At 46.9% G+C, this 25,814-nt stretch overlaps 3 protein-coding genes and 1 pseudogene across 14 annotated transcripts; 2 read left to right on the top strand and 2 right to left on the bottom strand.

Annotated features, from left to right (window-relative positions):
• Nucleotides 1-263: 263 nt before the first annotated feature.
• LOC127339477 (uncharacterized) lies at nucleotides 264-4,347 on the top strand (annotated as a pseudogene).
• A 2,915-nt stretch (nucleotides 4,348-7,262) lies between these two features.
• Nucleotides 7,263-13,787, top strand: LOC127341881 (uncharacterized). Of its 5 annotated transcripts, XM_071828046.1 has the most exons (5): nucleotides 7,263-7,415; nucleotides 8,239-8,296; nucleotides 9,225-9,429; nucleotides 13,280-13,402; nucleotides 13,488-13,787. In XM_071828046.1, the coding sequence occupies exons 3-5, from the start codon at nucleotides 9,244-9,246 to the stop codon at nucleotides 13,692-13,694; spliced, it is 516 nt and encodes a 171-aa protein (XP_071684147.1). In that variant the 5' UTR covers nucleotides 7,263-7,415; nucleotides 8,239-8,296; nucleotides 9,225-9,243; the 3' UTR covers nucleotides 13,695-13,787. The 5 variants fall into 5 exon arrangements, 3 of the variants coding, with proteins under 3 accessions (XP_071684147.1, XP_071684148.1, XP_051223780.1); XR_007875964.1 differs by lacking the exon at nucleotides 7,263-7,415 and having other exon boundaries at nucleotides 8,218-8,296; nucleotides 13,280-13,344; nucleotides 13,501-13,787; XR_007875963.1 differs by lacking the exon at nucleotides 7,263-7,415 and having other exon boundaries at nucleotides 8,218-8,296; nucleotides 13,245-13,344.
• A 3,818-nt stretch (nucleotides 13,788-17,605) lies between these two features.
• On the bottom strand, nucleotides 17,606-25,539 carry LOC139838453 (uncharacterized). 8 transcript variants are annotated; one of them, XM_071828045.1, is made up of 10 exons: nucleotides 25,324-25,533; nucleotides 24,981-25,121; nucleotides 24,699-24,791; nucleotides 24,487-24,579; nucleotides 24,224-24,403; nucleotides 23,906-24,131; nucleotides 23,705-23,815; nucleotides 23,116-23,625; nucleotides 22,334-23,025; nucleotides 20,623-22,239 (listed from the first exon to the last, which is right to left on the bottom strand). In XM_071828045.1, exons 2-8 carry the CDS (start codon nucleotides 25,058-25,060, stop codon nucleotides 23,611-23,613), a joined length of 798 nt encoding a protein of 265 aa, XP_071684146.1. In that variant the 5' UTR covers nucleotides 25,061-25,121; nucleotides 25,324-25,533; the 3' UTR covers nucleotides 20,623-22,239; nucleotides 22,334-23,025; nucleotides 23,116-23,610. The 8 variants fall into 8 exon arrangements, with proteins under 8 accessions (XP_071684141.1, XP_071684139.1, XP_071684138.1 ...); XM_071828042.1 differs by having other exon boundaries at nucleotides 24,224-24,409; nucleotides 25,324-25,532; XM_071828044.1 differs by having other exon boundaries at nucleotides 24,224-24,409; nucleotides 24,981-25,116; nucleotides 25,324-25,532.
• Nucleotides 21,017-22,237, bottom strand: LOC139837952 (uncharacterized). The gene has a single exon (XM_071827279.1). The coding sequence runs from the start codon at nucleotides 22,235-22,237 to the stop codon at nucleotides 21,017-21,019; it is 1,221 nt and encodes a 406-aa protein (XP_071683380.1).
• Nucleotides 25,540-25,814: the final 275 nt, after the last annotated feature.

The raw sequence follows: 25,814 nt of genomic DNA, 5'->3' as shown, positions 1-25,814 counted from the left end.
TTGGGTGATCCACTTAAGGGAAAACTTGCTGCTGTTCTACAAACCTCTGCTCTTGGAGGCCCAACACTGTCTACAGGAAAAGAAGCGTGAGTAGACATCATGAGGCGGCGCACGCGGTGGATCTAGCGGCATTCTACGCCCCTGCCCCCGCAGCTGACGAGGCCGCGGCGGCAGCAGCATGACACGAGCAGGCGACGGCGGACACCAATGCGGTGTTCGACGCCTCGACGGCAGAAGAGGCGTGAAGGCGCCGGACGGAGGAGATGGAGCAGCGGTGGGTTGATGAGCTCCGCCGCCAGCAGGAGGAGCGGGACACACTGTACCGTGAACGGTGGGAGGCGATCGAGCTCCGGCGGCGGGACTCGATCGAGCGCCAGCAGCAGCTGGCGGCGGAGGAGCGTCAGCAGCGGGAGGCGGCGCTGGCGGCAACGGAGGCGGCCTGGGCGAGGCGGGCGGACGAGTTGGCGGCGGAGGCCGACGCGTTGGCGGCGGCGATGATGGAGGCGCCAACTGATGTGGAGGAGGAGGAGGCCGAGGCGGAGGTGGAGGAGACCAAGGTGGAGGAGGAGGAGGACGACGACGAGTTCGAGTGGTCCGACGACGATGGGCCACACCCGGACGAGACGGCCGATCAGCAGCGCGCGCTCGTCGAGTCGGAGAAGAAGCTCCAGGACGACGCCTGTGCCCGCGAAGAGGCGCAGATTCGTCGCGCCGTCGAGCTCTCCCTCCAGGCGGTGCAGCAGGGGAGGGCGGACGTGGATGCGGTGCTGGAGGAGCGGCATCTGCCCACCGCCCTACGCACGGAGAGCCGGCGCGCGCAGCAAGAGCTGCGGCGGAGGGCAGGCGACGCTGGGGTGGGGCCGTCGAACGCACCGCCGGGCGGTCAGTAGGCTAGGTTTAGATGAAAGCTAGGCATTTTCATTCAAACTTTGTAATATATAATCAAAATTGAATGAAAACATTTATTTTCGTGCACCAATATTCATTTGGGGGAGGCGTTTGGGGACGCGGCTGGAGAGCGACGTCCCCCAAACGCGACACGAACAAAACACGTCCCACAAACGGTCAATCTGACGCGGTTTGGGGACGCTTTGGGGTAGAATGCAAAAATTTCTCATTTCAAAAATCCAAACTTTCCCCACCCCCACTACTGCCCTTTCAAAAAGAAATCCTGCTTTGGTGGGCTTCCCCCAAGAACAATGGGGTGTCTGCCTAAGCACCGGCAGTTCATATTGTCGATTTGAGTATAATTGCCTCGATAAATAGATAAGAATTTCTTCTTTTACCGGTAAATGAATAGGAATCAGGTTATGCGACTGGAGTTGCTCTAAGGCGGTGGCAGTGTGGCCAGACATGTATCTTCATTGTATAGGTAATTCTGTCAGCCCAAAGGCCCACTCAACACCGACAAGCTGGCTGGTCGGTCTATTTCTTTACCTGCGGCCTGTTTCGTTGACCCACTCGAATCCTCTACTCACTTCACCCCGACACAACCGGAAGCACAAGCGGCGGCGCCGAGTGGCCGACTTCTCCGACGCTAGGGTTTCAGCCGCCACATCGTCGGCAGGGCCGGACCTCACGGAGATTGCGAAGAAGGTCGACGCCCTCGAGGCCGAGCTTGACGCCAAGTCCCAAGTCCTCCCGCATCGCCGACCTGGAGGCTAGGGTCTCTCTCCTCGAGGCCGAGAACACGCGATTGAGGAAGGCCATGCGCAAGGGAGACCCAATGTACCATACAGGTAAAAATGATCCAACCTTTGGTCGATTGGAGGAGGGTTTCGGAGGAAACAAGCAAAAGCCAGTCGACATTGCAGGTGATCATGTGGTGAATGATGCTATGGAGGTCGGCGACGGCGAGGGAGAGAGTGATGATGAAGTCGAGATTGTTGACGCAGATGAAGGTGATAGAGGCGACCATGGGAGCGTTCGTTGTGATGCCAATGTGGGTCTAGAGGATGACGATGTGTCAATCACGCCCCAAGGCAAGAAGCGTGCTGCTGCACGGGTTATCAGTGACATCGAGAGTGGGGAGGAGCATGGAAATCAGGAGGTTGGTGTTGCAAGTAGTAGGAAGGGTGCTTTGTGTGGAGTCACTGACAGTGAGAGTGAGGATGATGATGGTGGTGGTGGAGGTGACCATGGAAGCGTTCACTCTGATGCCAATGTGGGTCTAGAGGATGATGATGTGTCAATCACGCCCCGAGGCAAGAAGCGTGCTGCTGCACAGGTTATCAGTGACAGCGAAAGTGGGGATGACGGTGACAGCGAGAGTGGGGAGGAGGATGAGAATGATGGAGGGCATGGAAATCAAGAACTGGGTGTTGCAAGTAGTAGGAAGCGTGCGTTGCGTGGAGTCACTGACACTGAAAGTGAGGAGGATGATGATGGTGGTGGAGGTGACCATGTGAACTTTCGCTCTGATGCCAATGTGGGTCTAGAGGATGACGATGTGTCAATCATGCCCCGAGGCAAGAAGCGTGCTGCTGCACAGGTTATCAGTGACAGCGAAAGTGGTGGCGAGGAGGGTGACAGCGAGAGCGGGGAGGAGGATGAGAATGATGGAGGGCATGGAAATCAGGAGGTGGGTGTTGCAAGTAGTAGGAAGCGTGCTTTGCGTTGTGTCACAGCCAGTGAGAGTGAGGAGGAGGAGGAGGAGGATGGTGAACCTTATGAGGTGGAAGGGTGTTCTACTCCCGCATCAAGGCGCTCGGCTCGGTTAGTTAAAAGTCAATCAAAGATAATACGACCTGCACGTCGGGAGCTTGAGTTTGAGGAACCCAGGGATCATGAAGAGACTGGGGATGGTTCAGAAGAAGGTTATAATACAGATGAATTTATAGATGATGCAGATTGTTCTGAAAATCCATCCGATCCTGCTGAAGAATACTCTGCTGAACTAGAAGAGTGTGATAGTGAGATAAACTTTGGAAAAATTCTAGATTGGATACGGGGTAAAATGAATACCAATAACAACGATTGGAAGAATGCGCAAGAAATGCTATCAGCATTTGATCAGCAACCTGAACTTACCTTAAAAGCTGTCTGTGCCATGTATCGACGGCAAACTGAGGAAGAACAGGCAGAAAAGGCGACTATTGTGCATAACAAAAGGGGATTTAGCCAGATAGATGCACCAAGGTATTCTTAACTTATAATGGTAGTTATTATTTTTTATATTCAGTGCAAGTATCCTCTTTATTCACTTACACTTTAACGAACAGTTCTGCACGCAGTTGTATCACCATTTGGTCTTTTCCTGACATTGTTTGAGCTGCTCATTGTGTGCATATCACACTCTTTGAAAGACAGCTTGGCCTTGTACGTAACAACTTCATTCTAGATATTTTTTTAGTGGGAGATATGTTATATTTAGGTAAGAAGGGGTCTGGATCTAATGGGTTGAGTTGACTATGTGTTTATTGATCTTGATGTTCAGTTCTAAATGTATAGTGCCTCTCTTTTCAACTTTTCCATGTAGAACGTGGGGATTCCCTGCATGATTTCAGTTCTATTTGGGAAGTACATATTCCGGTGTAGAATGTAGGCCACATGGGTGTAGGGTGAACTATCAACATGCCAAACTGAGTTCTTAGATTGCAAAATTGGGATACTTTGATGATTCTATGGACTAGGGATCACCATTTTCTTACATTCTTACTGGTGGTCTTACCTAGCGTTGAAAAAAATGTGTATACGGATATTTACTTTCTGATGCTCCAGTTTGGTTTTTGTTCTATTTGGTTTCAGACATTGTTTGTGACTACTAACCTAGTAAGTACACAACACAAGCACACGTGATATTATTTGCTTCCAGTTTTCAGCATATCACTTCTGCAAGTTGTTTCTTTGTTTAGGGGTTCTTACATAGCACAGTTTCTTCTGGATGGTGATGCTTCTGGGCCGCTTAAGAAGACCCCACAGGACTTGGAAAAGTACAACCCATCTGGTGTTGAGTTCTGTCTGAAGATGGCTCATCGTTACTCAGATCAGCTCTTTGAAATTTATCAGAAGAAGGAGGACCCATACTTTCCATGAGTTTGCTATTACTAGCTCCATATGCTGGCCTCTCTGTGACACACGTAAATTTTGCCTTCTCAGGGAGCCCATCTCAGTCCTGTTTTATAGGTTTAGTCGTCGTTTCTTTTGGAGGTAGGGCATGTTAAAGTCAGCTTTGGAAGATGCAACCTTCATCCTATGTAAATATAACTACGATGCACGCTGTTAAGAAAGGTGAATGTCTGATGAAGTTTGTGCTGTGGCCTTGTGGGTACTAGTACTACTGTATCTGTAATGGCCGTGCTGTAATATATGCCTGTCTAATATATAGTACATCTTCTGTGTTCAGAAGTAAGGTTGTTATTCTTCCTCTCGTACCGATGGAGGTGTGGCTAATTCACTACTCTACCTCCAAATTCATACAACCTTTTGGAACATTTTGTGATACAAACTTGGTTGTAGGTAAATTGGCAATTAATACTTTGGCCATGCTGTTCGATTGTCTACGATCAATGAAAAACTGAAGAATGACATTGATTTATCTGTAAATTTGCCAGGTCGATGCGAGTTTGAGGCTTAAACTGAAGAATGACATTGATTTATAAATTTGCCAGGTCGATGCGAGTTTGAGGCTTATAGAGAATGCGATGAATTAAGCGGGGGGAAATGTGTTCAGAAATGACACGAAATGGTACGGAACTTGCGTTTGCTTATGGCGCCATGGAGCTCAAATATCCGACGCGTTTTGTAATTACTATTAATCAACATAACCTTGTTTTCATGCGGTTTCCAACACAAAATTAGTAGTTTTCCGCTAGGGACAGGAAATTGAATTCATGAATGTTTCTCAAATGTATCCTTGGAAAACCAAATGTTTCTCAAATCGCACATTTGCAAGATGGATTTCATTTTTTTAGCAAACAAGATGGATTTCAGAGTGTGGACTTTGTAGGACGGGCTACACGTAGCTTAAAAAAAAAAATCAAAATGGCATTCTAAGCTTCAAAAAAAATCTGACAAAAAATCTAGATGTAGGTAATATTGAGTTCTATCGTTGTGTAAAATTTGAACCCCAAATACCATATATTCGAGGCACCAGAAAACTGACAAAATCTAACAGATTTTGAGATTGTGATAGTTTGTACTATTCATTATTATAGATTTCAGAATTTGTCATTTTTTGCATAGCCTTGAATATAAGGTATTTCGAGTTGCAAATTTGCATGCTGGTAGAACACAAGATTGTCTGCATCAAGATTTATTTTCAGATTTTTTTAAAAACTTTAAAATATTATTTTAGATTTTTTTTAAAAAAACGAGCTACGTTTGTGGTTTTTCATGGATTTCATTCTTTTTTAGTAAACAAGATGGATTTCCTTTTTTTTGAACGTTACAAGATGGTTTTCCTTTTTTTTGAGATAACAAAATACAATATGGACCCAGAAGACCACACACCGTACCCCCAAATCGCAATCAAGCCCATCGTCCTCATCGTCACCACCCAAGTACAGAGATCGAATCCGGAAGCCGCCCGTCTTCAGACACCATCGAGTCACTGCCGCCACCTTCGCCGCATTGGGCTTTGAACACCACAGGAGTGCCCATCCCGAGGGGTGAGAGTTAATAATCTTTTCCAGACCATCGGGCAGGCGGGAGCTAGTGGAGACCAAGCAGAATCTCCAATCCACGGACCCCGAGCAGTAGGTCCCAACCATTGACGCCACGTCAAGCCACTTCCTCCCCTCGCGACCATGGCTGGTCGGGGGAAGCTTCACGACGCGACGGGCGCATCTAAAAAAAGACCCTAAAAACCCTAACGAGGAAGGCGATTGTACCGTCCCTTCCACTCCCTTGCCACCACGGCAGGCCGAGGGGAAGACAGCAGCAACAACAGCCCTCTGACTGCCAAAGCTCCATGGCAGAGTCGACAGAAACCCGTGCCCGGAGAGACCATCCTCTCCAGATCCACCGATCTGAGAGGAAACCAGGCCAGCAGCTCGTCGGCGCCGCCACACGTGGCCTTGCCGAGATGGGGACCGAGCTCCAGCACCTTTATTCTGACGCGACACCGCCTCCACCATCTCGGCAGCGCCTCCCGAAACCCTAGGGGCCCTCACCAACAGCGATCCGAAGATCCACCGCTAGTAGGGCGATCCCATCGCGCAGGAAGCCGGTCCATCACCGTGGAGACGTCAACGCCGCCGCAGACCCGCGACACCTTAATGTCGGAGCCGTCGGAGACGCACGCCGCCGCCGCCAGGGAAGCCACCATCGCGCGAGGGACGAAGCCCCCGCCGTCGCCGCCAGGGCTTTGCCCTGCGGGTCTTTTGGCGGCGGCGAGGAGGAGGGGGCGAGGAGGGAGGTGGCAGGCGGCCGGCGGGGATCACCCCCCGAGTCGCCTAGGGTTAGGCGACACGGGTAGTTTCAAGATGGTTTTCCTGGTTACAAGTGTAGGTGGTATTGTTGCACGCATATCTATTCGGCCCAGGCGGCCAGGCCCAACCCTTGGTCCTTAATCTTATGGCCCATTATTTCTCAACTAATTAGCCCCAAAAGCGGAATCCTTCTCTTCGCCTCACTCTCGCAGAGACACACACACAACTCAATTTGGCAATGGGGCCCCGTCCCCGATCCCCGGTGGTTAATTCACCTATTAGGGGATGGTTTTGGTTAATACTTCATCCCCGTGGGGGTTTTATTGGAGGCAAACTCTCCCCATTAGGTAAGGTGGGGATGAGTCTATGTTACCACTATCCATACCCGATAACCATGAAATCCCCGTTAGGCACATGACATGTGGCGCTATGGTACAAGATAGGTATGTATAGATATCAAAAAAACCCTAATCCTATTGTACTCACATTTCCCCTCCCGTCCCCAACCGTCGTAGTCCCCAAATCCCAACTCCCAAACGCTCGCCTTTTCTATCATCCTACCATGTTGTTATTTTATTTTGGGCTCATAGTTACTAGCTAAAGCAGGGCTGGTTAATCGATGGTTATTTGTTTACCCGATGGGGATGAAGATGGTAAAAGACTGGTCCCATGAGAGTTAGTGGGGATGGGAATGGAAAAAAATTCCAGCACGAGAATGGTTATGGTTGAGCAATAACGAGTGGATGGTTATGGTTGAGCAATAACGAGTGGTTAGTGTGCCGAATAGTCAATTCTAGCGGAACCGGTAACTACCGGATGCCCCGTCGTCGTCCGTGTACTTTGAGATTCGTGCTAACACGTCAGCACGAAGTAGTATATGGACATAGTTATTTCCGTATTGGGGAGGTCTGCTTGCTGTATTTGTACAATAAGTAAGTAGGTGGCCCACCGGTCTGTATCATCCCGCATCCTTTACTCCCTTGCCTGCTCCCAGTCGATTCCCCTTTCTCTCTCCGAACTTCATCTTCATCCTCTGCATCTTCCGACGAGCCCAGCTTTGAATTAACAAAGCCATCAACCGGCCAGGAGTACAAGGTAGCATGCGACAAAGAAAAAAGAAAAGAAAAGAAAAACTGGGGATACCAGCTCTAGATACAAGCCCAGGTGGTGAAGAGCTAAAGCCTACTACAAAGGAACAAGCAGACCAGGGCTAAGCCCTAAACTACAGGATCTCCAAGAGCGCCCAAGACTTCAGCAAAACACCGGCGGCTCAGCTTGAGACCCAGCCCCGAGCCGCCACTCCGCGGATCTGAACCATGCAGGACTAGCACACTGAACATCCTGTCAAACAGAGGACCACCAACACCCCGAGATCTGGCTAAGTACGCTAGTGAAGCCGGCGAAACTCCAGAGCTCAAAGGGGGAAGCTTCATGACAGCGCCTCCAGGAAGGAAAATGGCGCTCGCTAGCGTCATCGTTGTCGGCACAGACCAGCTGTGCAATGCTTTCGCGGAGGCTTCGGCACCCACCCCAAGAGAACGCCTAAGTCTCAACGCATGCCAATCACGACACACCACCAGCTGTTGAAGAACACCGGGGTGCCTCCAGCCACGACGCACCCCAGACAGCCACCCTAGGCTCGGGAATGGTCGCGCAAAGGGGAGACACACCGTCTATATGGAGCCGGGTACTGCCTGACGCATGGCCTCAACGAAAGGGGTTTCGAGGAGGAGCTCGGATGGATCACTAGTAACTAGGGTAGCAGACAGAGCCCAGGGGCAAGCAACCGGCGACAAGTTGTGTGTCGTGGCCACGCCTCCAAGAAGGTGAACGGCGTCCAAGGACGTCGTCGTCCTCTGCATCTTCCTCGTTCCCCCCTGACTGATTCGTCGCCGGCGCGGTCGTGGTTCTGGAATTAGTCGAAGGTACGCGTGACTAACCCTAGTTTCAACATGTGTATGAGCTGTAGTGAGCTTGCTGTTTAAATCTTGAATAATATAGTTGCATCAATGCGAAATCTGCCGCCATGGTTAGGGTTATACTCTTGGCATGGCGCTGTCAGATGGAAAAAAATCCTATACGACCTTACCTTGTACGACCCAGCCGTAGACCACCTCTTGCATCGTACACGTAGCAAAGCATGTGGCGAATTGTTACCGGAGTGCGGGCTTTTTTCAGATGAGAGGTGCCAGATGTGGTCTACACACTAGGTCGCATGAGTTTGGGTCGTATAGGATTTATTTCCCTGTCAGATCTAGGGGCTTCTATTAATGGATCCCAGCCTCCTCCCTCCCCTGGAACTCTCCCACCCCGTCTTCGTTTCATTGATTTATCTGAATACCATCACCATTTAGTTATTCAGTTTGCAGCAGTTATTCTTTTATGTACCATCAGGCATGCTAGTAATTTTTCCGAACATGTATATTTTGGGCCCTTTCAGCAAGTAATGTGTGGTTATAGCAATTTTGACATTATATTCCATATATGGTCTGCTGGAATCGACATCCAGATTCTGAGGGAAGATAGTTTATTTCATTGTACAGGCATGTACTTTTAGTAATTTCGTGAGGTAGCAGAATTAGTATGTGTTTATAGCCATATGTACTATGTGTAAAATGAGTAGGGAAAATGTATTGAACACATATTTGTTTCGTAGCAGAGGAACCAAATATCATTCTTGACCATTTGTTGCCCGAAAGATCTTTCCCCAATGGGGCTTACTTGTTGTTTGCAGAAGAGTAAATATATTCAGCAATTATGTGTCAGGTTTTGCAGCAGTTAATTTTCATTTCACCTTACAGTTATTCAATTACTTGAGATATCACATATGCTGTATACTCTTTAATAACTTAGGGTAGGAAGCATTCTCAGAATGGATCTCGATGACGACGATTTTGAGTTACCAGCACGAACATGTCCCCCGGTTGGATCCAGGAACACAGGAAAGAATAAACCGGAGGAGGACTTACATAATCACTGCTGCACAGACAAGAGGCCGCTGAAGAAAAGGAAAACCATCACCAAGATGGCCCAGAACAGAGATGCAAAGATTAAGCAGGTAATTTTTTATTATTCAAAGGCCGTTGGATTTTATTTCCCCCTTATTATTGAATTTTCGCAGCTACATATCTTGAACTCATTCGTATAACATGACGTTATGCATGCTCCAACTGGAAAGTAGAAAATAACAAAGATTTTAGCACTAACATTTAAACTCGAATGGATGATTACTTAAGTAGCACAACCTGCCACACCCATCCTTCTTTGATGCAGCAGTAATTAGTAGTGTTTTTAATATAAAAAACGCCTTTGCAGGAAACATAGGTTAGCATGGTTCAATTCCACTGATCCATAGTACAACCCTAACACCTTCCATGGAGTTTGTGGATCACGACCATGGTAGTTTTGTTTTTTGCCACAGGATGCACAAGTTGGATGCTCTTCTTGCTCTGTTGTCCCTAATTGTGGATTGGTTTCGTACTGCACGTTTTTCCTGAACCGGTCCAGTTTGATTTTTGATTTGTGCATGTTGTTTATTAGCCAGTTTGGGCTTGACCTGTGATCAAACATGAAGCTCGGCATGGTTTACTCCACTTAATTATAGTTTATCATCTGCAAAAATATAGTAGAACTCGTACCTCCTACATTTTACACATGGGCTTGTTTTCGGAGTAATAAGTCAATATGCATGCTCCAATGGGAAAAAGTATAATAACAAAAAAATCTAGCATAGGGGGTCACACCTTGTTTCATGGAATATATTCTTTCTGAATTTGGATTAAAGAGCAATACCTTGCTCCAAGTCCAAAGGATGTCACAACTTGTTTGTGCTACATTCTTTGTATGATGATTTATACTTCACGTATGATGATTTGAGTTGGTCACATATATTTAATTCCCGAAACAAGCTTAGATTTACTAGGTATGACAGAAAATTCAGTAAAATATGTGATACGTTCCATACTTATATGATATTTTATCTGAATCAAACTAAACCTATTTTATAAAACAATTACTAGATTATGTGTGAACCATATTTGAATATATTTTATTAAAAAACTGGAACGAACTAAACCTATTTTTATATAAAAAATAACCAGTATATGTGTGAATACAACCAAAAATGTTATGGATTTTAGTTATTGTCTACGAACTGCCTTTTTCAACATAGTGAGGATTAAACAAGAATATGTGTCAAATCACTTTTGAAATGATATTGAAATTTATGTACGATATGTGAAACTTAAAATAACACAAATGAAAATTGTATGAAATGTTATGATCTATTTTGTGCATTGTTTCATCCTTCATTCTCATGTGTGACAAATCTGAAATAAATGTGAAAACTTCTTGATTTCCTACTGGTTCCTGCCTAAAAATTTGATTGATTTGTAAAACATAATTGGATATTATTTTGTCCTCATAAATTTAAAATAAATATATAACAATGGTGTCCATAATCGAAATATTTGATTTATGATACTTAATTAGATTTAGTAGGTATGACACGAAATTCGATATATGTGACATGTGCCATACTTCTGTGATGCCAAAATGTTATTGAATCCATACTTAGACCAAATCTTGTTTGTTCTATTTGAGTTGCTCACATATATTTTATTCCTGAAACAAGCTTAGATTTACTAGGTATGACACAAAATTCGGTAAAATATGTGATACGTTCCATACTTATGTGATATTTTATCCGAAACAAACTAAACCTTTTTTATAAAACTATTACTGTAATATGTGGGAACCATATTCGAATATATTTTATTAAAAAAATGAAATGAACTAAACATATTTTTATAAAAAAAATACCCATAATATGTATGAATAAAACCAAAATTTAGGGCATATCTCTTATTATTTAATAGGCACTGAATGAAAAAAACAGTACACACTTCGTAAAATATATGTAAGCAATATAAAATTAAAACAAATGCCGCATTACAAATGTTGACATGACAAGGAAAAATGTTACCACTAATTCTGATTGTAAGCTTTTTCCATTCGTAATGATACACACTTTATTAATTGAAACAATTCCCATTCTAATTGAATTCCTCCTAGTTTTAAGTGGAACATCAATTTTTCTAATACGGGGATGTGTCAGTTGAAAATGGGCCACATTATGCAAATCTGGAAATTCTCTATACTTTAGTCGCAATGAAGATGCAGAAGGATATGATGGCACACATATGCATGTCACCTCAAATAAATACATTATGAACAAGTTAGTAAATATAGCTACTACTCGTCATTTCTTGTATCGAGCTTGTGGACTGAATACAAGAAATGACAAGTATTAATAAATTTAGTATTATGCCCATATCTGACTCATATGAACACGAAATATAGTCCAATCTGGGATCACAGCATGCATTTTCTGTCACGCTTTCCCTAGAAGCTACAAATAGCCATACATTTGAGACATTGGTTGCACTTAAAAAAAACATGCATCCTAGTGGTTCGCGACTATCCTTAAATTTTTTATTCCACTTCTTATTCGAAACCAAGTCAACCTACCATGTTACCGGAATACATATGTTGAAGCAAATCAATAAGGTATATACATTACTGACACATACATGTTAATTTTACGGGACTTGTATGTTTCAGTGGGAGTGAAGTAATTCCACCAAATCCAACAAGTTATTTCATGAGAATCTGATTCTTGCTACTCTTTGGGGCAGAAAGTATTGGCTAAGAAATCCAGTCTACTCTTTTGGCGACATTTTTTGGCTAAGAAACCTAGGTTCAGTTGTGAAATGTAGCTGTGATGTGCAGCTTGAATGGACCCACTGTGTATAGTTATGAGGTACATTTACAGAAAGGTCCAGTAGGAAATATCATTGCTGGACTTCACTACATGTTTGCATACCGCCGAACATAATGCTGCCCACTATGGGTCGATGTTGACAAAGACACTATACTTGCACCTAGATTTTCTATACAGCACACAGTTTTGTTGCTGCAATTGCGCAGCAAAAACTTTCGGTGTCCCAGTGAACTTTCTTTAATATGTGGGGCCCAATTTTTTCGAAATTCCAGATTGGAGGGAAAATTTGAAACCTACACGCTTGGCTGCACCTGTTATATATATATCACTCTCACCTTGGAGCCAGCTTCACATCTGATATATGCAGTGCTAGGAAGGTAAAGTAGTCATATTTCCGAAATAATACAAAGATGTCTGCCCGTTTTCCAGAACTTATAGACAAAAGTCTGGTAGCAGATAATGCTGCAATGCCTCTATCAGGAGTTAATGGCACCCGCAGTCACACAACTTGTTTCACATGTGCACTTAAGTCACACATGTTGCAAAACGAACTAACCGGTCACACAACTTGTGAAACGTGTGCACCCAAGGTCACAAAACGGTTTGATCTCCGGCTTTTGGCAAAAACCGGTCACGCGTTGACCACATGAGGTAGATTGGGTAGTCACAATTTACACAAACCCCCCCTAATTTTTTCTCTTTGTTGAACGCGATTCAGTTTGGTCATATTTGACAGCAAAAAGAGTCATTTAACACCCTGGAATAATTGTGTTTCGAATAAACATGTTTCGAAATAGCGCGCGACTGGTTCTGTGAAAAAAAATTGATTGAACCAAGCACCTCATGTGGTCAGCGCGTTACCGGTTTTTGCCAAAAGCCGGAAATCAAACCGTTTTGTGACCTAGGGTGCACACGTTTCACAAGTTGTGTGACCGGTTAGTTCGTTTTGCAACATGTGTGACTTAAGTGCACATGTGGGACAAGTTGTGTGACCGCGGATGCCATTAACTCCTCTATCAGCATCTCAAACACTATCTTCGGTTCAATTAAGTCTTTATTAACTACACTCTTAACTCATTGGTTTCTTACAGATTGTGATATGTCCTTCCTATTTTTCCTTGGTCAGGCTAAGATGTCAGTTTCTTCATCCGCTTCATCATGCGACGATGACACTGATTCAAATCAGCAAAGGTCTGCTGCAGATCATGCAGATGCTCACTTGTTTTCAGTATTACACGTTCTTTACATGGTGACTCAAAGTTAAATGTTATTCCTAATCCATTGCAATGTAAATAGTCTTATCTGGATGACTCACTTCATTGATTCATATGCAGAGTGCTAATCCAGTGACCGGAATTGCTGAAGTTGGTGATACGGAAGATAACTCACCAGAAGTAACAAATGAAATTATTGATGGTGATGCAAATTCTACCAATTCAAACTCCGACAACGACGAAGCAGAAGAAGTAGTTAGCAACCGAAGAATTCAGAGGGTTGGAGTTGTGGGTAGATCATTTAAAAGGAGGAGGATTAGGGAGTAGATTTGACTACCTCGGGCAATCGTCGTTTGTCCTACGATGTAATAAATTAGAATTAAATAATGTCCTTTTATTGATCGTCAGATCTTACTTTTATACTCCCTCCGTCCATAAATAGATGCCAAAGATTTATTCAAATTCGGATGTATCTATACACTAAATCGTGACTAGATACATTCAAATTTAGACAAACTTTTGGCATCTATTTATGGACAGAGGTAGTATTATATTTTCGAACATTAATTATTGAGTTCATCAGAATTACTTTATTAACTTCACTTATATATATACGGAGGAAGTACAAAAAACTTGCATGTTAATTATGTATGGATAAAGTATTTTTGCTGCACTTCACAATTTCGGAGAGTGCATGTCAACCACACTGTCGAGACATGGAGACATGTTTCTATTCTGGCCACACAGTAGAACCAAATTTTGTCACACGTCTCCTACCCTTGACAACGAGTATGATCATGTAAAAAAAACACCGAAGAAAAATGTCAAAAGATCACCATTTTCACATAATAACTTGCTAAAATAACATTATATTGGTCTGAGATATACTGGTTACATTAGATAGACAAAATGTGGACGAGAAGAAATAAAAGAGGTGGAATTTAGTTGAAGTCTAGTCGACGCTTTTTCCTTGCATCAAACTCATCTATAAGTGTGTCGGTTGAGAACTTGAAAACAATATCCCTCTCGATGTAGATTATCAGACAATCTCTTAGAAACTCATCCTCCATTTTATTTCGGAGTCTTGTCTTCACAAATTTCATGGCGGAGAAAGCTCGCTCTGTTGTTGCTGTTGAGACTGGTAAAGTTAGAACAAGTCGAATTAACCTGTCAATCAAGTGATAATCCGTCAACTTCTCGGTCTCAAAAAGTTTCTGGCAAAGTTCAGCTATAGTGGATAAGTTCGAAAACTCCTGATTTCTTAGAACATCAAGCTCATAATGGCGCAATTGACACCTCAAATTGTCCCTTTCTTGCTCTGAAAAATCAGAAGGCTAAAACTTTGCAGCTAGAAGACATATATTTTCAAGGTTGAATGATCTGAATGAGTTCCTTGGATCGAGAGAGGTGCACAAAATAAGGAGCTCTGTACACTGAACCTGCTATTTAACTCCTGTAGTTGTTGATCAACTGCAACCATGAACACATCATATTTTTTTTTTGAGAAAACGCAAAGGACCTTTGCGCTTCATTTCATTGAAAAGATAGAATAGGTTTACAACCTCCTAAGAGGCAGGTTTACACGATACAGGTGATACATCAGTGCACATCCCAGGTGGATGGCAGAACTACACGTAGTCCCCTAGCACCAGCCTTTGCCCATGAGCTAATCTCATCCTTAATCGTGGAGAGTAGGAGTGGGATTGATGGCCGGGCGCCCTCAAAAACGCATGAGTTACGATGCTTCCATACCATCCAAGGGATGAGGAGGGTGGCAGAGGCCAGGCCCTTGTGCATCGGCTTGGGGGTGTCTCCCTTAGCGCGCCGCCACCAGTCCATGATGGATGGCTCGTGGTCAGGTGCAACCGCGGTCATCCTGAGCCAAGTGAGGATCTCATGCCAAACCTGCCGGGTGAAGGGGCATTCGAGCATCAGGTGTCTCATGGACTCCGGCACCTGGTCGCATAGTAAGCATCTGGCATGGTGTGGAAGTCCGTGTCTGGCAAGGCGCTCCGCAGTCCAGCATCTGTCCAGGTTAGCGAGCCAATGGAAGAACTTCACTTTCGGCGGCGCCCATGTTTTCCAGATGAGCTTCCAGGAGTAACAAGTCATTGATCCATGGAAGGTAGCTAGGTAGCATGAGCTAGCGGAGTAGGTGCCAGAAGTTGTCCATTTCCATACCAGCCTATCCGGATAGTCGGTGAGGGGGGTGGCATGGATCAGGTGCCACAGCTGAAGATACTGTCCAATCTCATGCACTCCAAGCACGCCTTGGATGTCTCTTGCCCAGCTATTTCCGTGTAGCCCATCAGCCACCGTCCTGATTTTGCGTCGCCTCTTGGGGATGCACATGTAGAGCAAGGGCGCAATCTCCTTGATGGCCCTGCCATTGACCCACCGATCCTCCCAGAACAGGGCCTTCTGCCCATTGCCGATGCACATGGTCGTCGACGCAAAGAAGAGTGCGCGTTCCTCCTCAGAGAACTGCAGGTCTAGGCCACTCTAAGCTCTGCCGTCATCCGTGCGGGATAGCCATAGCCATCGGAGTCTAAGGGCAAGCCCGGCACGCCCTATGTCCTGGACGCCAAGGCCGCCAAAGGACAAGAGCCGGCACACACGGCTCCAATTGACGTGGCAGTGGCCGCCATTGGCCGCGGCACGTCCAGCCCAGAGGAAGCCACGCTAGATCTTCTCAATCATTTTCAGCGATTTCTTTGGCGGCGCGTAGACCAGCAGCTGGTGGATGGGGATGGCGCAGAGAACGGACTTGACCATTGCTAGGCGCCCTGCCTTGTTCATGAGCCCAGCCTTCCACGTTGGCAAGCGGCCGGCAATGCTGTCGACGATAGGTTGGAGCTGGGCAGCAGTCGGCCGTCTGATTGTCAGCGGGATGCCAAGGTAGGTGATGGGAAGGGGTGCCACCGGGCAGCCGAGGCGCTCAGCGGTCAGCGGTCAGCGTGGTTTCCTCCGGGGTGCAGCGCAGCGGCGTGGCCGAGCTCTTGGTGAAGTTGACGCGGAGGCCAGATGAGCGACCGAACAGGTTGAGGATCTCCCTGACAGCCGTGGCGTCTGCAACTGATGGGTGGCAAAAGAGCACAACGTCATCGGCGTACAGGGATATGGGCGGTATCCACTTCCTGGGGTGCAATCTCTGCAAGATTCCCAGCTCGACCGCGCGCTTGAAGAGCCTGCTTAGGATGTCAATAGCGAGGACGAACAGTTGGGGCGATAGAGGGTCTCCCTGGCGCAGCCCACGTCGGTGCCACACCGGCGGCCCTGGCTCCCCGTTTAGGAGGATGCGCGTGCTCGCAGAAGATAGGAGGATGGAGAGCCACTCTAGGAATCTGTCCCCAAACCCATACTGCTTCAAGGCCTCGAATAAGAATGGCCATGAGAGGGAGTCAAAAGCCTTTGCCATGTCCAGCTTGAGCAGGATCCTTGGCGCGCCCAACTGATGTAGCAGCCTCGCAGATTTCCTCACTAGGACAAAGTTGTCGTGGAGGCTTCTTCCCGCAATGAACGCGTTCTGGTTGTTGCTGACGAGATTGTCAAGCCTGGGAGCAAGCCTCAGGGACAGAACTTTGGCAAAGATCTTGGCGACGAGGTGAATTAGGCTGATTGGGCGATAATCGGCGACCTGGCTTGCGTCAGCACGTTTAGGCAGCAGAGTGAGGAGGGCCTGATTCAGCTTGCTGAAGCCACGGCCGCGCAAATCGAATAGCTGCTGAAACACGTCAACGAAGTCTTGCTTGACCGTGGGCCAGCAAGCCCGGAGAAACTCCGCAGTGAAGCCATCCGGCCCCGGTGTCTTGCGCGCCGGCAGCCGCTTCACCGCGCCCCAGATTTCTTCGGCACCAAAAGGTTCATCGATGTGTCTCAGGTCCTGGGGCTCGATCAGGTTTGAGAGGTCCAGCGTGTGCTCCCGGTGAACAGCCGTGCCAAGGAGTGCGTCAAAGTGCGCAAAAAATGCCTCCGCCATGTCCTCGTGCGAGGTGAGCACCTGATCATCCGTGGTGATGCTGAAAATCCTGTTCTTCTGCCTCCTAAATGTGCACTGCCGGTGGTAGAAGGAGGTGTTGGCGTCTCCTTCCCTGAGGTAGGCCAGGCGGGCACGTTGCCGGGCGATTGTGCGGTCTAGGGAAGCAAGGCCTAGGTAGGCAACCTTGAGCTGTTTGCGAAACTGCTCTTCGTGGGCCGTGAGTGCTCTGTCCTCCTGAGCTTTGTCAAAACGCAGCAATAGCTCGCGCGAGATAGCCATCTTATCCCGGACATTTCCAACAGAGCGTGCGCTCCAGCTCGTGAGTCTGCGCGCGGTGGCCTGCATCCGTAGTCGCAGCCGTTGGAAAGGGTCCACGTCCCAAACTGAGTTCCACGCCTCAGCCACAACTTCCTGGAAGCCATCAAGACGCAGCCAGAAGTCCTCGAAGTGGAATCGCCTGTGGGCAGTGGGCATGGGGGAGCAGTCCAACAGCAAGGGGCTATGGTCAGAAACGACCGATGCGAGGCATCTGAGGTGGCATTCCCTCTGCAGCTCCTCCCAGTCAGCGGTGCAGAGCACACGGTCAAGGTGAACAAGCGTCGGAGGGAACTGCTCGTTCGACCAAGTGTAGCGGCGCCCGTTCAAGTACACCTCCTTGAGCAGCAGGTCATTGAGGAGGCGTCGAAATTTGCCCATCATTCTCCGATTCAGGTTGCCGTTGTTTTTATCTTCCGCACGATAGATGAGATTGAAATCTCCACAAAGCATCCATGGCCCTTGGCAATCAGCCCTAACGTCACGCAGCTCCTGGAGGAAATGGATCTTGTCGTCCTCCTCTTGCGGGCCGTAAACCACCGAGATCCACCAGGGGGTGCTGGCACCCACGGAGACCTTGGCGGTAATGGCATTCATGGTGAACATTGGGTCTGTGATGGACACGTCCCTGCTCTTCCATGCAAGGAGAATACCCCCTCTAGTGCCTTGCGCCGGCAAGTATGTGTAGTCATCGAATTCGGAGCCAAGAGTTTCTAAGACAATGGAGGAGTAGATCAAGTTCATCTTTGTTTCTTGAAGGCATACAATGAATGCATTAGCAGTGTCGATCAGCGACCTAATGGCTAGGCGTCTAGCACGCGCGTTGAGCCCCCTAACATTCCAGATAGCGATACGTAAGCCGTGATCCATCAAAAGAGTGGTCGACGGCAAAGTACATGCCAGAACCGATCACTCGCATGCAACGTCGACAGCCATGGACATTGGCGAAGGGGCGGTGGTGGCTGGGATCTGTTGATCAACCAGTGTTGCGATAGCCGTTAGGACCGCAAGAGGGATAGGCGCAGCGAACACATGATCGTATGCGGCCATCTCTGCGGCAGAAATGGCCTGATCCACTCCAACGATGCCCAAGGTTCGTAGGACCTGGGTCTGGGCCCTGCGCTCAGCCGTGGGCGGTGCACCATTGTATGCGGCGGTAGCCGATCTTCCACGACGAGGGGTAAAGTTCAGGGGCTGCCGGCGTGATTTCCTCCCGGGGGTTGGCATGGCAGCATCAAGGTGTTTGGTTGCAGCTTTGAGGAAGTCTCCCAGGGTCCACTGCTGTGGCGGCGCTGCGACATTGTTCCTGGAGCGGCGCAGCGTGATCGGTGGCGACGCGAAACGGCTTGGCGCAGATCGCAGCGCAGCACGGTCGTCAGTTGGTGGAGTTGGCGTAGTGGGCCTTTGGGGCAGCTGAGTTTGGGACTGGTGGGCTTGCTGGGCTTCCGCATCCCGAGCTGGAGAGGATGGCCCAGACGAGGACGGCCCAGACGAGGCAGCTTCAACAGGAGTCGCATCTGCAGGAGTAGTGTCCTGGTGCACGGTCGCTGCCACCTGGATCTCCTTTGAAATTTCCATGCAAGAATTGGGCATGGGATCGTTGGCAGGTTCTTGGTAGGTAGCAGCCTCGCTTTGCCCCGACATGGAATCAGCATTGGGAGCAGGATCAACCAGCAGCGAGTCAGGTACCAAGCTGTCCAAAGAGAAGGAGGGGTCCCTGCGTGAACAGGCGTTGGTATTGTCAGGGGTGGCCCACTCCTGGCTGTCGGGAGGCGCAGCTGGCGAAGCAGGATTCGCAGCGGTCGGCGACCCGGTCGCGTGCGGATCCACCGTCCCGCCCTCTTGTGCTGGGTTGGGCTGCGTGAGAGGGGGATCGGCTAATGGGCGCGTGCCAGCTGGGGTTCCAGGATGTTCTACCGGCCTCGGATCCGCTGCGGTCGTGGCAACCGTGGTCGCAACGTCAGCGCGGGTCGTGGTGGGCCCCTGCGGCTGGTCCTTCCTGCGCCATTCCAGCCTTCCGCTTTGTGCTAGGCGACGAGGATGACGTGGCCGGCGCCGCCTTTCCTGACCGGGCCATGCATCCATGGTGCGCCACTGCGCGACGGCGGCCGCGCGGCGCCAGCGCCGGCGCGGCGGCGGAATAGGCCGGCGAGCATCAGCCCATCGGCGGTCCATGCAGACGCCGTCAACACGTGTCTGGGTGCAGTCCATGGACCAGGCAGGCTCGTCCAGTGCCATGCCATCTGCGCGTCCAGCAGGAGGGGCAGCGTCGGCATCGGGGCGGCGGCGTTTGCGGCAGCGGCGGTGAGGGCCACGCCGCGCGGCCCGCTCGGGGCCCTCGGCGTCCTTGTCAGCGTCGTTGTTGTCGCCCGGCGGGTCATCGGCGGCACCAGGCCGCGGAGCGTCAATGTCATCCGGCGTGATCCTGATCGTTATGGGGTACGTGAGAGTCCTTATGATTGGCGGCGCCGTCGGGCTGCGCGCGGGAATGATCTCGACGACCTCGAGGATGGCTTGCCGACGGATGGCGGAGGGGTCGTGGGTGCGGGCGGTGAGCCGAAAGACGGCCATGTCGGCCCGGGAGCGCGTGCCTGGATGAATCCTCTCCACCCAGCAACTATCTCCCAGCAACGATTCCGCCTGGATGAACACATCATATTTATAGTGATGCTTAGCTGAAGTCTCATCCTCTTTACGAGACCGAATAAAATCCACATAGAAACCATCCATATCCGGAACTAAAATACCATGCTTCTTGCAAAACAACACCACATCACATAAAAGATTAGTCCAACCATCATCCCTTAGTTTCTGAATCAATTCTTTTGTAGTAGCAACGTCATGCATAGCATTCACAATATCTTGCGATTTCTGTTGTAACTTCTTGCAAAGCAAATCAGTTATTCCCATGAGCTCTTTCATGACATGAAGAATGAACACAAAATCAAATGACATCATAAGTTTGACTGAACCTGCAGCCTTTCCTCGTGCAGAAGGAGAAGCACCTTTACTTGAAGCAATAGCTTTGAGGACTAAAAATGCAGGCTTATACAGCCTGAGAAGACTGCATACAGAGCTGAAATGAGAGCTCCATCTAGTATCAGATGGTCTAAGCTCCAATTTGGTTAGCTCCACTTCCTGTTTCAAGCTCGTCAAGCTCGACCAAATTCAGAATTTCAGCAACTTGATGGGCTCGCAATTCATCATTTCTCTTACAGGAAGAAGCAACCGTGTTAACAACAACAGCAAGATGTTCAAAAAAATTATGAACTTCAGTAACTTCCTTAGATGCAGTAACAAGGGATAATTATAGCTGATGTGCAAAACAATGAACATAGTATGCATAGGGACATTCTTATTTAAACTTCTGCTGCAGTCCATTCCATTCCCCACGCATATTACTAGCACCATCGTATCCTTGTCCACGGATATTTTGAACATCCAATTTGTGATAATCCAAAACAGCACAAAGTTCTTTCTTCAGTGTTGCAGCAGTAGTATCACTTACATGCACAAGGTCAAAGAAACGCTCTCGAATAAATCCACGCGTGTCAACAAAGCGAAGAACTAGTGCCATTTGTTCTCTTTTTGATTCATCTCGTGCTTCATCAACAAGCAAGCAAAACTTTGCTTCACCAATTTCTTCCCTAATTGAAGCTTGCACATCAGTAGCAATGATATTCAGTATCTCCTTTTGAATTTCTGGTGAATTGTACTTAGCATTACCTGGAGCATTGCCAACTAATGCAGCAACCTCCGCGTTATATGAGGACAAGACTTTAACCATTTCAAGAAAATTCCCTTGGTTATTTGAAGTAGGACCCTCCTTATTTCCACGGAAAGAACAAGCTTGTAGTGCTAACCATTTCACAACATCAGTTGACATCTTGAGCCGCAACCTATTTTTGAGAATCTCCTCTTTAGATACCTTCTGCATAACCCGTGCAATCTGGCAAAATCCATTCTTCAAATTATCATAGCACTGAACAGAATAATTGTGAGCAGAATTAGAACCCTTCCCCATGTGACATATGAAGGCACACTGTTTTCCATCATTCACCCTTTTCCATTTCTGAAATCCTTTCACTGTAAATGTATTAGATCCACATTTTCCTGTTGGTTTCTTTAAAAACAAGAAGCATGGGAAACAAAATGCAGCATCTTTTGTAGGTGAATATTCTAGCCATGAAAAAGCCGCAAACGAATGATACTGAAACCTGCGCTTGCGACTCCCTTCCCCGGAAGAACGATAAACATCTTTTTTCGGCTGATATGGTCCGAGCTGCATATAAGCTTTTCTAATTTCATCTTGTTTATCAGCAGGACAAGCCCAAATTTGACACCTTAAAGCTGGATCAACCTTTACAAAATCTTTAACTGCAGAAACAACAGATGCATCTTCTATTTGGTCTGCATTTTCTACATGATCTGTGGGAATTGGGTCGGCCAATTCTGGTTCATCTTGAGATATACACACTGGATTCAGCACAATCAACTGAGATGCTGCAGATGCATCAACAACAACAGCTTGGTCTTTTTTGGTGAAAAAAGAATCGATTTTCTTGCTCATAACCATGACTGTCCTAGAGAGAAAAAAATACTGATCATATAAGTACCAAATTATTTTCGAAATTTAGCAGTAAAAAATGATGAAGATGGTAATGTATTTTACCTAGGCAAGCAGGATTGCTGTAGAGGGGATTCGGCTCGACCGATCTGCTAGCTTCTCAATCCATCGCAAGCTTCTTGATCTGAATTTTGCCATCCATTTCCATGTCCAGCGTTGTGTTGAGGAGAGAGAGGGGGAAGAAAAGGTAGGTGAGAAGTGAGCAGGGGAGAAGAACCGAGAAGAAAGAGCTCAGTTTGGTCTTTGCTTTTGGGGAATGAGGAGGAGATGATACGGTGGAGTTATGAATACACACATACAAACGCACGCATGCACTGTCAACAATTGCTGCTCCATGCCTCCTTGGGAGTCCAACTAGATCTTCTGTGGTCATATTTTTCTGGTTTAGTACACATGTAAAGCAATAGAGGGGGCCACAGAGAACACTATAGAGCTCTACTCCACAAAATCTATAAGGGGGGTCTCGTAAAATATTTCAGCATGGGGGGGGGGGGGGGGGCGACGGCCCTAGCTTGCTAGGTCATACTTCCTGGTTAAGTATTCCCAGCCATTTTCAAACTCTTCAGGAGTTAACATGTGGTTAACAACCTTGTTGAAGTCATCACTAAATGTGCTGTGTAGCTTGCGAACATGTCCTAATGCCTCTTGTGCCTTCCTTAATATGTGCCACTTGCACCACCTGTGATTAGTGCTCGGCAGATTTTCCTTTATTGCGATTGTCATGGCCAAGCTCTGATCTGCATGTAAAGATCCTATGTCAGCAAAGTACAAAGCATAAACAAGCGTATCAAACAATATTTCGAGCTAATATAGTTACAGCTAATCACCTGTAAGAATTGTCTGTGGTGCCTTCCCACCCATCATTGCTACGAATTCTTCAAATGCCCATTTGAAATTTTCTGCCGCAACATTAGTCAACAAAACCCCCGCGAATATGACACTTTGGAAGTGATTGTTTACACCCACAAACATGCCAAATGGCATCTTATATATATTAGTCTCGTAAGTCGTGTCAAAAGTTATCACATCTCCGAAATGCTTGTATAATGACCTGCTCCTTCCACTTGTCCACATCAGTGAATTAAGTCTGTTGTCCTCATCGAGTTGGGCTGTGAACACAAACCTAGGATCTCTAGATATTTTTTCCCTAAATGACTGCAAAGTTTTCTGCACATCATCAGCTAGAGCTTCTTTTGCTATGTTCGAACAAACCGTTCGAAGTGTCTTCTTGCTGAATGGTACATTGTCCATTGAGCCAAACAAGCTACCCATAACTAAATTAACTCTTGTGAGGCTAACATTGTTCTCTCTTAGATGCCTGATCATGTCATTTGTGTGCTACTGTGCTTGTCTATCTGTCTATGTGAAGCCAAATGTTTCTTTTCTCCGCAGCTCTCGACCATATCATGGTTGTGTTCGGCAATTAACTTTTTTAACATACCACTTGCAACTTCCGTTTGTTGAGACCCTCATCATAGCTTTGCATCCGCATCTGGTTGTTGAATGTTTTGTCTCGTCCCCATTGCCCTGCAGTATGACCAAAGTATAGTCAAATTCAGGGACATCGATGTTCATTCAGAGATCATGACACGGAAGATAATCTTGGTTAACTGTTACCTGTCGCTGGCAAAGGTATTCCTGCATTGTCCTCTGCTTAGTCTTCGTTGTGTAGTTATCGCCTAATCTAATGCTGAAGCCAGTCACCCATGAGTACATGTTATAGTACTGGAATGCTTCTTCTGTCGAAGAGAACTCCATCCCAATCTCAGGTTCGAACATCACCCTTTTCTTGTCCTCACAATATTTCCTCATGGACTCTTCTATTGTACCACCGTGGTATTCCCTGCAGGCAGTACGAAAACTAAGTCAGTTAAGTGAACAGCCTGCGAACCAGAGTAAATATGGCATCTACATCTAAATAACCGTGAGTCCAACCTGACTTCAGATGTCACATCCATTGCAACACATTCTTCCTCCAAAAGGAAATTGGAAAAACTTCTTGATGCAGAAGCTTTTGAAATACCATCAGAGCAAAAACTAGACCCGCATTTAAGCGAACTATCAACGAATAAACTGGTTCCTATAGATTCGTCAGGCAGACCCGATCCGAACAGACTGATCCTTTACAAATAAAATACAGTTTTCTTTAGTATGAATACCTATATAGATGGTACTGAACTAATTATTGGACACCAAACCTTTCAGAAAGTACGGGAACTGGATGCACCACAGATTCCATGCGACAGTCCGTATTACCATTCGAAATCCCACCATCCATGCTAGCTGAGCTCCTGCAAGTAGCCTCCAAAATATGTAAAGTGCATCATACTGGTCTACAATCTCCACATAAACTTATATGGAAAACAAATACCGGCACATGATCTTAAATGGCATTGGATGGATCATATACCGTTTATTATTGTGGGTGATTTGCTGTTTTGCCAAGACTTGTTCTTCAGTTCCAATCACCAGGTCTTCATGTAATTGGACGGCGTGATGAACCCTGTAGATTTGGAAAATTTCGTACCAAGTAAATATAATTTATTGATTTTGCATCCATTCAACTAAATAATGGAGAAAAAACACTAGGACCATCAAATGAACAGAACCATTAAATCAACCACTGCTGACCATTTTAAGATCTCATGATTGTAGTAAGGAAATATGCACTGAACTGCCAGAAAACACTAACTTGACATCGTTGTTCGCGGCATTGGCAGCAACCATACTGAGCAGATCCATGAAAGAAACATCATTGCCGATTGAGTCCATTGAGTTGAAGGATTTCTTACTGCTTCCATCCCCCAAAATCCATATGTACTGAGCTACTGAGCTACACCAAAAAAGAGGTTGATAGCGGCCGGTGAGCAGGAAATTTATCCATTTCCTAAAATTATCGGCATAATCATAATTATTGAGGCAACAAAGTTTTGTAGCATGTTAGTCGCAGCAGCTCGAATCAAAGGGGCTGCCCCGCGAATTGAAAGGGATTTGATATTCAGAATCGAATGGTAGTTGCTAGGATTGAAGCATACCTTTACCACTTCGAAACGAATGGAAGGTACTCCCACGCGAGTCCAAGCCGCCGCTAGGAGGAAGGGATAGTCGCACGGCGTTGAAGACGAATCAGATCCGATTCATTGTCGGCACCCCTCAGATCTAGGTCAAAAGGAGCAGCTCCGCCGTACCTCCATTACTACGGCCAGGACCCACGGTGTCCGTATAGTATGTATCCGCCCAGGGGAAAGGTATCTCCCAGCCAATACGAATTAATCAATGCGGAACTGCGGAAAGCTGCCCGAATCTCAACGAAAGAGCCAACGATCGATTGGACACCGGTAGATACCGGATCCGTTAGAAAATCCGCGTTTGTTAGGCCTTGTTTACTTCTCTCGTATTTTTCTTCCCAATAGGTATGGGGATGGGAGGGGATTTGGTGTTCACCCAATCCCCCCAAATACCCTTCCCCAAAAATACACTAGTATGATGGAGAGTTTTTGATTTAGGCAAAAAATGTGGGGATGGA

The sequence above is a fragment of the Lolium perenne genome, chromosome 3 (genome assembly GCF_019359855.2).
Source record: "Lolium perenne isolate Kyuss_39 chromosome 3, Kyuss_2.0, whole genome shotgun sequence".
Taxonomy (NCBI): Eukaryota; Viridiplantae; Streptophyta; class Magnoliopsida; order Poales; family Poaceae; genus Lolium; species Lolium perenne.
Note: the sequence above shows the minus strand (reverse complement) of the source record. Positions and strands in the feature narration are given on the sequence as shown.